The sequence below is a fragment of the Tamandua tetradactyla genome, chromosome 1 (assembly GCF_023851605.1).
Source record: "Tamandua tetradactyla isolate mTamTet1 chromosome 1, mTamTet1.pri, whole genome shotgun sequence".
In the NCBI taxonomy this organism is placed as follows: domain Eukaryota; kingdom Metazoa; phylum Chordata; class Mammalia; order Pilosa; family Myrmecophagidae; genus Tamandua; species Tamandua tetradactyla.
This window is the reverse complement of record NC_135327.1, coordinates 3489229-3502520: the sequence shown is the minus strand read 5'-3', so window position 1 is coordinate 3502520 and position 13292 is coordinate 3489229. Positions and strand designations below refer to the sequence as shown.

General features: G+C 36.9%; 1 protein-coding gene across 15 annotated transcripts in view; it reads right to left on the bottom strand.

Annotated features, from left to right (window-relative positions):
• The window catches only part of STAU1 (staufen double-stranded RNA binding protein 1), a 68376-nt gene that overhangs the window by 39648 nt on the left and 15436 nt on the right, over positions 1–13292 (bottom strand). For 3 of the 15 annotated variants that reach the window (XM_077167304.1, XM_077167265.1, XM_077167290.1), the window contains 2 exons: positions 2441–2579; positions 1263–1428 (listed from right to left, as the gene is read on the bottom strand). In XM_077167304.1, coding sequence (XP_077023419.1) covers positions 1263–1428; positions 2441–2541 — 267 coding nt within the window. In that variant the 5' untranslated portion in view covers positions 2542–2579. Of the gene's footprint in view, positions 1–1262; positions 1429–2440; positions 2580–4493; positions 4699–6148; positions 6198–7826; positions 7952–9636; positions 9926–10061; positions 10164–13292 lie in introns of those variants that run through there. The other 12 variants (XM_077167182.1, XM_077167201.1, XM_077167227.1 and 9 more) reach the window with 9 other exon arrangements.

Here is a 13292-nt window from a genome sequence, read left to right as displayed (position 1 = left end):
GTTCTTTGTGAAGCTGTTTACAGGGGAGGAAAAGTCAAATGGTACCCAAAGATATTTTCAGGTGGTACTTCCTGTGATTCAAGAAAACAAAAAAATCTCAATGTTTTTTACTCAGTGACTTTCGGAGACGTGATTTGTGGTAAGTCTGCCTTACCAGAGTTATTTACCTGTGCTTTGCCCTTTGATGATACAGAAACACTTATTTCTTAAAAGTCACACTCCTATTTAGTCACAAAGAGTTAATATCCTTTTCTTATCATGGTGGTTTTAAAATATGGTCCCTGAAGTATCTGCATTTCTCTCATCAAGCAGTAGAGTTCTCAACATTGTGAATATACTAAAAGTCACTGAACTATACGCTTAAAATGATGAAATTTGTTATGCAAGACTTTAACTTCAATTAAAAAAAAAAAAGTGGGTGTCTATGCCTCCTACCCTTAAATTTGGGCTCTGTACCCACTTGACCTATAGAGCACCGCAGAAGCAATGCTGTGCTGATAGCTGAGTCTGGGCCTTAAGAAGACAGCAGCGGCTCCCACTTCCTGTCTCCTAAAGGCTTGCTCTTGGAATCCAGTCCCCACAGGATGAGGAAGCCAGTGCAGCAGTCACTGACAAGAACTTCTTCAGGCAAGAGATCCAGCTGAGTTCCTGGCTGACAGCCATGGGAGGGAGCCACCCTGAAAGTGGATCCTCCAACTCCCTGTCAAGCCACCTCAGCCAAAGCTATGTGCAGCAGAGATTTGCTACTTCTGCCAAGCCCTGCCCTAAACTGCAGTTCCAGGAGCAAAATAAACGTTGGTAGCTATTTAAGCTACTAAGTTTTGCAAAGGTCTGTTATGCAGCAATAGATTATGCTCTTATACAATTAAAAAAAAAAAAGCAGTTGGTTAAAAACAGCTTCAGAAAATTCTCTAATTTTACCACAAATCGCAGTAGATTCCAACAAGCATAATCTTTAATACCTAAGAATTCATTCATATATGTTCTCACAACTCGACTGAGTCAAAATCTTTCTGTCATGTTCACACTCAAACATGTCACTCAAAACTGCTACAAAGTGAAAAAGATCTAACTTTCTTGTTAAGAATTTTTTTCAAAGGCAAGAAAGATAACAGGGTAAAAGATCTTATGAGGTCTCAAATAACAAAAATGAAGGACATTTATCAAAGTATCTCTTTAGATAGAGCAACTTGATACGTTGCATATCACCCTCCAGCAATGCCGTAAACATCGTGGAGCTTCAACTCTTGTTCTCTTCTTACCTCTAGCCTCTCAGGTAGTGGCTCATTCTGCAGGATCCTCAATGCTTTAGCAGCAGCATCGTGTTTCGCAGCCTGTCTCGTCCTTCCTTTACCATTAAATTGCTGTCCTCCGACAGAAAGTTCAACTTGATAAAGTAAAGGTGGAACTGGAAATGGGTAAAAGTACCTAACAATAAAAGGGGGTTAGGAAAATTACATTCTCAGATTGATAAGTCAGTCACCCACACATTCTTTGGCAAATTCCAAATATTTTCTTCATCACAAGACCAATTGTATTAGTGTTTGGTAGCTAATAATGACTCAATGATGTAACTAGAAATTCTGCAAAAGTTTAAGCTAGATTAGAACTGTCACACGGTATGAACAAATACTGTTTAGCAAATCAAACTAACGTCCCACAAAATAAACTGGTTTACCAATTATACAAGTTCAATTCATAACACTAACCTGTAATTACAAAATCTAAAATGCTGAAATAGAAACTTAACTTGTTCTATTTTCTCATATCTAAAGAGTCATCCTTGTATGAGTCTCCAGAGAGCGTTGGGAATTTCTGAGCAAAATCTTCTAGAAAGGACCCTCATTTCTGTACATCCTTAACCCAAGCCTGGCAGAATCTGATTTCTTACATTACAATGCTTGTATTTTTAAAATAGCTTTGTTCCCCTAAGGAGGGCAGGGAAATGAAGGCCTTCACTTTATCATCAATCTACTCACTAATATTCTACTACTACCAGCAGGAGGATTTTAACACACGACATTTTTTTCACGGTTCAACTGATATGTAATGCACTTGTGCTCCCTAGCTACTTACAAATCATACAAGTTCAAAAGTCACAAAGTATCCAATAAATAATCAGGAATTTGATAAATGCTGACATTCATGGTGTTGGGGGATCATTTTCAAATGATTCAAAACACACAGAACAATTATAGGTTGCTTGCCTGGAGGGGCATAAGTCACACTGCCAGCAAGGAATATACTCAGGCTCTTTACCAAAGATAGAAATTCAAAGGCACAGTTTCAAGGGGACCAATACAATTAAGACTAACTCTAACACTTGCAGGCCCAAAGAAGACCAAATCATTATTTGCTTCATAATCTACAGGTTTTAAATTAGTCTACATGGCTAATTTATTATTCCATGTAAAGTATCAGATATATTACAAACACATACCTCGGGGGATAAGCACCTCCTCTCATGTTGTAGTTGTAGGTGGACTGCACCCGAGAATAAGGGTCTACAGGCTTGTACATTGGTTTTTTCCCAAGTTTCATACACAGTGCATTTAGCTCTACTGTAGGGGTTATGCTTTCTGCAACACAGAACCAATAAAAAGAACTGGTTTCTTTTCTGATATGAGAATGACACTTGCTAAAATAAAAAAGAAACGCATGCTTTCTACTACTTGGATTCATGATACATTGCACAAAAAGGCCTAAATACTTCACTGCCAGGCATCAGGGTCAGGAAATCCAAGAATCTGCTGTGATTTCTGGGTATTAATACAGAGTCAATGGCACAACATATACTATAAGGGCTATTAGAGGGAGCAACAATTTAACAAAATGTTATTGGTGAAAGGCATACATTTCAGGTGTCAGAAAGAAATTCCAATACATGTCGAATCCTATGATTAAAAAATCCCATGTGAACGTCCTAACTATTTTACTGTTCAGTAACACTAAGCAATATAACTTTGGTTGTACTGGCTTACTGGGTCATTGGCTAAGAGTTAGAAGTATGTTTGCACACTTTATTTCATGAACAATAGATTTATTGAGTACTAACTGTAAGCAAAGCACTATGTTAAACTTGAGGGACACAATTCCTGCTTCAGAGGCGTTCAAAGAACATATAACGCACCCAAAAAACTACAAAGCAACAGGATGTGTGCCATAAGGAGAGGTGTAGAATTACTGAAAAGGTGGCAAGTAAATTCTATCTGGAGAAGTCAGAGGAGGCCCACAGAATATTTAGATATTTCCATTCCTGACATTTATAATGGGATTCTGACCTGTGGTAATACTTGTTGGGAAAAGAAATTCCATTTCCTTATACAAGAGGAACAAGTACAACTTAGGTTATGTCAGAGTTACCGATTTTATTTAGAAAACACACACTATTCATTTTCCAGTTTTCTCCCCTCTCAGTTCATCCAATTCATAAAACTTTATAAACCATTAAAAAAAATCAGCCTAGAAAGATTAGTGTCAGTGCACTATCACATTTAAGAACAATACTTTTGTATCAAACACAGAAAAACACTAGCAATGGCAAAATTTAATGTAAAGGCACACAAAAAGCCACTTGAAAATACCTCTTTAGGAGATATATAGAGAAAATAAAAGTGACTTGATTTTCTCTACCATAACTGGTTTTTGTTACTGTGAATCAAGTTTTTAAGAATATCTTTGGGGGTTATAAAATGAAAGGGTCACATGAGTTACCAAAACTCTGCTTCTTCATACTGGAATTATATTTTTTCATAATTCATATAGTTGTATTTTAAGGACAATCTGAATGATTTTAAGAGTCGTTCTGATCCACAGAATTTATCTGCAGTAGAGAGTGAATTTGAAGAAAGATTACCACAAAGAATCAGATGTAGCAAGAAAAGTCTGACATCAGAGTGATCCTTCCAGACTTGTTCCTGCATGCAAAGGGACTGGCATTGCTTTATGCACTTGAGGGTTAACTCGGCTAAAATATCCACTCATATCAGTGGTTCCCAACCTTTTCACCTGAAGTTCTTCTTTACTGGTATTCACTTCTCATGGGCCCTTGTTTGAAAAGATATTACCTACTGATTTGTACTTACTAAGTAATAATAAATATGTACATTATTTTCCCATTTTTCTTAATGATCAAGAGACTATATCTGACAATCAAGGTTTATGATCAATAAGATATAATCAATATTACCACCACACTGGGTTGAAGTGATTCCGGCAAAAACCCGTTCTTCATAGTATGTACAGCCTTAACAAGGGTAAAATGTACTTCATTAAGCTTTTCTGAGTTCTGAGAAGCAATTTGAAGACCCCTACACCCCATGACACCTCTTCAGATCATCAGGAATCAAGGGACCATAGATTGGGAACCACTGCTTTAGAGTAAGGTGAAGGAGTCCTAAAAGATAAGTATTTGCCACTGGTAGTGTAGAATCTGTGCTTTCAAAATCAACACGTTAGTCATGAAATAATTCATATACATACTAAATGGGTACCTCTAGATACACTTTTGAAAGGAACCTGTCTTGGCCCACGCATAATACCTGGATTCCTTCCTTCGCTACGAAAAGGGCGGACTATGGGTTTAGGAAATTTTGTTCCTTCCAAAGCTTTGGCAGCAGCTGTATGTTGGGCTTTTTTAATACTAGTTCCTTCAGCTTTCCAGTGCTGATCTCCAAGTGTTAGCTGTACTGTAAACACCTACAAATGAAAATTGTGAGCTCTCAATTCATGAAACCTGATGTTGACTGTAATATGACACTTGGACCTTGAACATATTTCATGGTTTAAAAGGCCTGCTCATATCCTGGTAATTTATCCCTCAACCACCTTTTCTTCTTTTTTGTTATTTTTATAATCAAAGATTATATATACATACATACACATATATACACACACATCATTGACTAACATTGTATAGCACTCCATGAAAAAACACATGCTTTGAAAAATGGTGATAAAGACAGTGTAAAAATGTTTTCTTATATATTAAATATTAGAACGCGATTATTTGGAAAATATACAAATAAAAATTGTCTTCTAATGACCTCTTATGTAAAAATTTAGCAAACTTGATTTAGACACAGAGCAGCTCACCCAAATTAAAACAATGCTTGTTTTGATGCTGTAATGAGTTTGTGGACTCTTGTCTAAAAACATAACCTCATGGAACAAGGAATGTAAACAAATTTTGGAATGTTAGCCAGGTTCTAAAATGTTGCCTTTTACTTCCCTAAGACTGACACTGCCCCCACTTTAAGAAAATCAGGTCCAGAGCAACCACAGCTCTTAAAATGTTTCTGAAATCAACTCAAAGAGGCATTCAAAACAACTAATTTTGTCTTCAAAACACTGGGATTTCAATGTTAAGAATGACAAGCCTCTTTCTTTCCTTTTAAACATAAAAGTAACTCAAATGTACATCTCCTTTCTTAAAATTAGGTTATGTTAATTCCATCACTATTACATTCATACTGTCAAAAACTATGGCCCATACTACAACACTGGCTGTTTAGTTTGATGTACATCGAAGAAACACTTGGGGAACTTGGTAAAAGACAGATGCCTGGGGCCTTCCCCCAAGGCTTCTGACTGAATAGCGTGAGGGAGATCCAGAACACGCGTATTTTAATAAGGTCCCCAAGTGATTCTGATGAACCTCAAAGCCTGGGATCTCTTGCTTTGGAATCTAGCAAAATCAATTCGAACTTACATTTTTCTGATTTTCTTTACCACACGATAGCACTTTATTTCATTTACTGATAATTTTACAAGGGAAACATTGGTTTGAGTATAACTAGGTCATTTAAATTTTGGTGCCTAAGTGGGTCGGCACAATTTGACTTTTCTTGTAGGTCTTAACTTCAGGATTCCCTCAATGCACAAATTTCCACTAAAGGGAAAAATTAAAGAATCCTTCACTCCCTTAAAACATGAGGGATCTCCTGTATATGTGCTGTAGTTTCCAAATTACTCATTTAAGTACTAAAAGCAAGAACTCAAAACCCTGATTGTCTTGAAAAGTCAAGACAACAGAAGCCTGCATTGCTGTACAATCCCTGGGCCATTATGGTGATCCTTTCATGGAAAGACACTGAAGGGAAAATGCTAAAAAAAAAAAAGAAAGAGTTAATCTTATTAACAGTCTTGCCTTTGTCCAGGATTTTCCCCATCCGGAGCTGCTGCCACTCTGCTGCATTCTGTGTGGAGGGGTGGGAGCGAGGTTAGAATCTTGGTTTTGACAGAATCAAAAGTACGCCAGTCCGCTGATTTTTAAATAGTCTAACAGTCATTCTGGAGGGAACAACTTCTCCTCTTTGAACAACTTGTGAGTAAAATAATGTGCCGTTACGGATTGGACACATAGCAAAGCTACCTACTACCTAAATTACTAACATTCAAGTGAGAAAGTACATATTCCAAAAAATACCAAAAACAGTTAATAAAGGGAATACCAAAGTTAAGGTCTGCAAAATACAAATAAAAAAACAACAAAAAAAACCTGTAGAAGAAACATAATTATATAAAATGATTCATCTTTCAAATATAAAGAAATATTTTAATTATAATTATGCTTTAGAATAATGTTTAAACTAGCTTCTTATGAGTGGGAAATGTCTCTTTTTCTTAAATGCGTAATTGCTTAATAATAATAGCTACCATTTATCAAGCACTTATTAGACACTGTGCTCCACACTTCAATGTATACTTTTTCATCACATCTAATAGGTAGGTATTATTATCCCCATTTTACAGATGAGGAGACTGAGGTCCAAAAAAATTAGTACTTGCACAAGATCACACCTAGTAAGGAACTGGGATTCAGTCCCAGATCTGTCTGATTTCAAAGCCCACTCACCTAACTATGCTATGCTATGATACCTATTTAGAATTGTGGTTGAAGTTATTTTTAGTCAAATGTAAAGACATGAGGTTTTGCATGTCAAGAAAATGAAGCATAAAGAGATTAAATAACTCATCCTTAAGTACATTATCTTTGTTGCAAGGCAAGGATCAGAAGCAGGAGGTCCAATTCCTTATCTTTCATACTACAGGCACAAAAGATAAAGTCAGATATGCAAATACGCAAGGACCAAGATGTACATTAGCACAGATTTCACAAAAATTTAAAAGACTGAACATTAGCAAATGGTAAAATTTCAAATTATCGTCATCTTCTTTATCTGAGAAAGGGGAATGACAAGGATAACTGAAATTAGAGACAATCCAAAATACTCACTCTGAAACTAAGTTCCACCTTGCACCTTCAAACCTTTTACCTGAATTGTTACCCAGTCGCAAAACGGATTTTCCATTTACCTCCTCTCCCCGCCCAGCCTAAGGCAAACGTGCAAACAACAGGAAAGGAGCCAGAGGTAGGGTGCAACTGGGAGGAGGTCCACAGCCTGGAAAACTTGAGGGAAATCATTCGCAGGTGCCTGGGAATTGTCTCTATTCAGAATCCTAAATGACTACACACTAATTGAGTCTTACAAGCCAAATATTACAAAAAGAAGCATATCTTTCCTTTGATCCATTTTGCAAGGATGAAAAATGAAGCAACCCTTCAAAAATCTATTTCTTTGTATCTCTTTAAGATAACCTCAGCAGTTTGAAAATAAGTATTTTGAATCACAGCACCACTTTGTTTTCTTTTTTAATGGGCAGGCACTGGGAACTGAACCCGGGTCTCCGACATGGCAGGCAGGAACTCTACCACTGAGCCACCATGGCCCACCCCACAGCACCAATTATAACAGTATTAAAAAAAAAAACAGAAAACATTCCTGGTGGGTAATAAATGCACAAGCAGTATGGACAATATTTACCTTACAGTGAGCTGGACCTTGCTCACGCAAAAGCTTATACTCAGGCTGAATCTTGTTGAAACGGGCTAACTCATTCACAAGACACATTGGGGTTTTCTCTTTGGGGTGTGCCATGTTAGAAGGAACTGAAAAATAACGTAAGAGCATTGAAGTCAAGTAGCAGTATATAAAACTGCTGCTCTCCCAGGGATATGAAAATATAGAGGGAAAAACAAACTGACAGTCTAAAAATTTAGAGCAGCCGTGATGCAAAACCACAAATCATACTAGGAGTACATGCCTGGAGAAGACACTATTGTGGTTTGTTTGTTTTTTTTTTTTCTGAATCAGCTGAAGCCAGGTAACCTAGAAGGAGAGAGCGCATCTTCAAAAGGGAGAACAGAAGTCAGGGGAATAACTAAACCACGGCAGGCAAGCAAGATTTAGAACCAGATGAAGCACTGCTATTATAACCAACCAAGAGAATAACAAGGTCTTCTGGGCAGAGACACACTGGTGACCATGACAGCTGTCAGCTGTACCCTGGTTTGTTATTTCAAAAAACTCAACATGCCAATACCATCTTTCTACCAAACCGCTGTTTTGCAGACAGCTAATTTCTCATTCCTGTGGCATCCCCTAGTATTTTCTCTAGAGGGTGCCATCCTCAGATCTTATCTATTTCTGACAGTTATGAAAATAAACTAAAATGGCCTTGGTGGGAGGGGATTACATAAAGTCAACAGGATGCAGATATAAATACAAATTAGAAGAATAAACAAACAAACAAAAACCAGAAGACTGAAATAATCTGTGCCTTTAAGTCCTTTTAAGATGGTCTCACATGGCAAATTTGGGGAAAACTGAGTATCTAGAGAACTACCACAAGTTAAAAATGCTATCTAGTGAGCTGGTCCAAGAAAGTCTGGAGTTAGTGTGGAAAATACCATGCAGCTGAGAGTGGGAGAAGCAAACACTTTTAAGAAGAGATTTACAAAGTAAAGGAAATGAGAGGACAAAGGAGGAAATGCAAAGGAAATTGTCAGGCATAAGAAAGGGACTGAAAAGAATGTGTAAGGTGACTCTGGAATGGAGACACCCAATACTGACACAATATTTATTTAGCTGATTTTGCCACATTCAGGGAAATGGAGGGAGATGTTTTTAGGTGCTTTTTTTTAAGTGTTTCAATACTTTTAATCAATGAGTAACTGCAGTTTATTTTAGTTTTCCTAACAATTAGATTTGAATGCCTCTAAAACTTATTTCCTTTATAAAAATCTCTGCTTTTTTGTTCAATTTTTAATTGCTCCTCACAAATTATTTCTGACCTCTGAAACCTCCCCAACTTACTTGTTCAAAATACAAAGTAACAATTGCTAACGCACTCTTCTGTTCCTAATATGTCTACCCATGGCTTGGGATAAAATCTTACAGAAAAACAAAAGAGGGGCTTGAATGTATGAGAGGTTCTATGTCAGTTCTGGGAAATAATTTTAAAAGTAGAATTTTCCCACAAAACAATGAAGACCCAAGTGGCATTTATTGTTCAATTCTTTCTGCCAGCCACTACTTTATATAGAATAGACTTTATAGTTTGAGTAGTTTTCCATTCTTTTCCTTACAATTTTTAAATAATCTATCAACTGAGGTCTCCATCAACCCAATATACAACCAGTGTTCTGTGTCTGGGACAAAGAAGCATGTGTGACAATACTTTCTTCTGCTTAAAGGTAAAGTGAGAGCTCCCTACATCTGCAACGTATGTATCAGATCAAAAAACAGGCTAAGAAAACATTGAAATAGAAGATACTTGGATTCATACGCTTACCTGCAGCTGCACTGGTGGAGGTAATAGATGCAGAGGGTAAAGCAGAGTTTTGAATAGGTCTACCTGCATTTTCAGAGGGCAGAGAGCTAGCAGTAGAAGGAATACTCATCAAAGGCTGTGAGAGGAGAGACTGGTTCTTGTTCAGTATTTGGCTCCCTGAGAGAGCAGCAGATGGGTTCTGAACTTGCACTTGAACTTGAGACATGGTCACTTTCAACAAAAGTGAACAACTGCAGGTAAACAGCTTTCAGTGCAGGTTAATTCAGTGCTATGAAGTCTAAAGTTCTACCTAAAAGTTGTAAGGGAAAGAAAATAAAAAGGTAAATTATAGAGGAGATATGTAATTGCCAATATTCAGTCAAAATTGGTGTCACCTATTCAAGTATGAAAATAGCCCTGTTTAGCAGGTAGCTAGGATGACTTACTAGAAATGTTTCTCCTTGGTATACTGTAAGCTTCTTGTGCTTGTGTCTTATTCCACAGAGTTTTTAAAGTGACTTTCAATACCAAGGGGCTCTGCATGTTCACTTTACCATGAGAATCAGAAAAGTAAAAATGATGCTGTGAATATTAAGAATTTCAAATCATAGCTCATATTAAAATGCAGATTTAAAAGTATAGAGAGGTTTTCTATCATCTATGGAGTATGTAAAAGCTTCTGGTCTTAAAATTTAAGATGCTGAAAGCAAACTAGGTTTGTAACAGGATTAACAGGTGAAACACTGCTTCCATTTAGGGGCCACATGTTCAGGTTAGCTGGCACTCATAGCATTTTTCTTTAAGCTGATGAAGAAAAGGAGGAATTTCTCACTTCTGCTGTTTCTTTTCTTCCTTAGGATGATAAAAGATGCATGTTTTCCTAAGAGGTTGTGTGGGAAGGGGTCACATAGTTACAGACTCCAAACAAGAAAACCATTGCTCCCACATCAATGACCCTGAGAAAGGATTTGAATAGTACAGCAACTGTACTATTAAAAGCAGAGGTGGAGAAGATGAAGAGGAGAGGAACAGATTTTAGACTACAGCAATTTTACAGGTATGGCACAGGGTGAGAGGCAATACAGGGTGGAACAAAGTAAGAAATTGTTTACCTTTATCTTATAGATTAGGACATCGAAGACATTATTTCTAAATATATTTAAATTTCTTCACAAGTCAAAAATAAGGATAGTTCTGCTCATTTTCATGTCCATCCTTCAAAAGGCTGAAAATGTTTTAAGCAAGTCAAAAGTACTTCAAAATAACCAGCAGCAACAAAGACTAGAAAACAGTAGGACTCTCAGGAAATAACCAACCAAAACAAAAACCAGCAAACTAGTTACAAGTTCTATTACAAAGTAATTGTTTGCTACTTTAATTTTTTTAAGTCGCGATATAATTTTTAATTAAAGCTGGACCTCTAGAAAGAGATGAATAATCAGAGCAATACAGTTACTAGATGAGTAACTAGGTACATTCTCTACTGCTCAGACAATAAAGGACTGCAACACTCAAAAGAAACTCAGCTGAAATATGACTAAGAGGCATAAACATTATCTTATTCATCAAAATTTCCCAGTATTACAGTTGTTCCTTATTTACCGATATGCAGTTTTGAAATATGAACAAAATGGCAGGGGGGATCCATAAAAGATCTAGATAATGGTAGTGGCAGACAAGCTGTAAGTGTTGAGAAACAAATACAGAACCATTTAAAAATCAGCTATGGCCTTGTTTCATTATTCTTTTTTTCCAACTGCCAAAATACCAGTCAGTCTCTCCCTTCCTCTCTAATTCTCTAAACTCTGTCTTGAGGGCATTTTTCTATCAAAATACATAAATAAATAAAAATCTGTGGTATACTCACAACTTCACAATACCAATCCACGGTCACAAACTCAAAAAATAAGCCATAAAGCAAAATATCTGCTCCAGGGCCTACCCGCATCCCATAATAAGCAATCCAACTCTGCCTTCTGTGGCTCCAATCATCTGGGACTCTGAATAAACTCCTAAATTTAGAAAAGGTGGGACACAAAGGGATCTTTTTTGGCTAATGCTGTCTAAAGCAGGCCCACTGTTAGCATTTCCAGTCACAGACATAAGTACATTCATTTTCTAGAAATTGAGAAAGGGCAAGAGGAAGAGGCTGTAACCAAGACTGCCCAAAAAACGTTAACCTCAAGTTCACCAGAAGTTATGTCATATTACAACTGGTTGACACAAGCAGTTCAAAACTCTAAATAAATTAAAAAAATGAAAACCTCCAAATAAGGCTTGTGCACTTCAAAAATTCTAAATTCCAACATGACCAATGCCAAGATTCACCAAACAGGACTCACTTAATAAATTTTTAGTCATTTGCTAATTTAACACAATTTTGCTACATTTTGCTCCCTGGAGATATCTGAAAATGTCTGGGGATTTTCAAACTAGGTAAAGAGGGAGGGTGTGCCATTAATATCCAGTAGGAAATGGAGCCAGTGATGCTGTACACATCATATTCGTACACATATACTAATTCACAAAGTCAAATCTTACTAATGTAATAAGTAGACTATATTTTTAGACAGAAAAGTAAAATCCCTTTTCATTTCCAAAAGACTCTAAAATACTGATACCAAATTGATGCATCCCCATCCCCCCTTTCAAAGAAAAGCCGTGTGGAAAGCATAGTTTAATGGGACAAAGTATATTGTTTATCCACATATTCAAAGAATAAATAAAGCTTTTCACTACTGCTATTCATAAAGTTCATTACAGTCTTCAGGGGAATCATAGAATTTGAGATATTACTACTGTACAAATTTTGAACCTGTTGCTTGACAGTACTCTGCCCTGAAGACTAAATCCTTAATACATATTCTTTTCCTTTAAACCTTTCCATAAGGCTCGTGTTCCACCAGGTAAATTCGGGACTCTAGAGAGATTACAATGCTTGGTTGGAGTTTTCTGATAGAAGAACAATATTTTCATACAGTAAACTTAGGTTGAAAAGATTCTTCAGCTTTCCCTGGCACTTGAAACATCTTTACTGTTAAGCCTGTGTTGTTATTTCCCTGCCTCCTTGCCATGAGCACAGATGAAGTCCTTTAATCTCCTCCTGATTTTTCCCTATTTGAAGAGTTTTAGACACCAGCTCAGGAAACCATGCTCATCTTACTCCCAAGTTCTGTATTTCATATAGCATATGTAAGTAACTACAACACTAAGAGGTAAAATGATGAAGGTATAGGTTCCTTTTTTAAAAGATCCCTTAATTCCAAATCCTCCTGGGTCCTACCACTGGCTTGGTGACATATCTTCTCATGAAAATAAATAAAAGCTGCCATGGCTGGTAGCTTCTGTTTTACAAGAGTCAAGTGCTTGGAGTTGTGGGGAAGGGGAATATGGACACATGAACTCTACCAAAAGCATTTTTTTTAATTATACGTCATGTGCTATTTCTCCCTCAACATATTTATTCTTCACTCAACAGTGAATCTACTAGGAATGGGCCATAGTGAGTGCATATTCTGATTGATTTTTTCAATACACCAGAAGGCACATGGCCTAGGAATGGCTTGCAGAACTATCTGCAATTAAGCATAGTTCTTATTCACCTTCAACTAACAAACTGTCAAATCTCTGTACAACAATCCACCAGTAAATCCTACTGAAAATAATGGACTACGGTC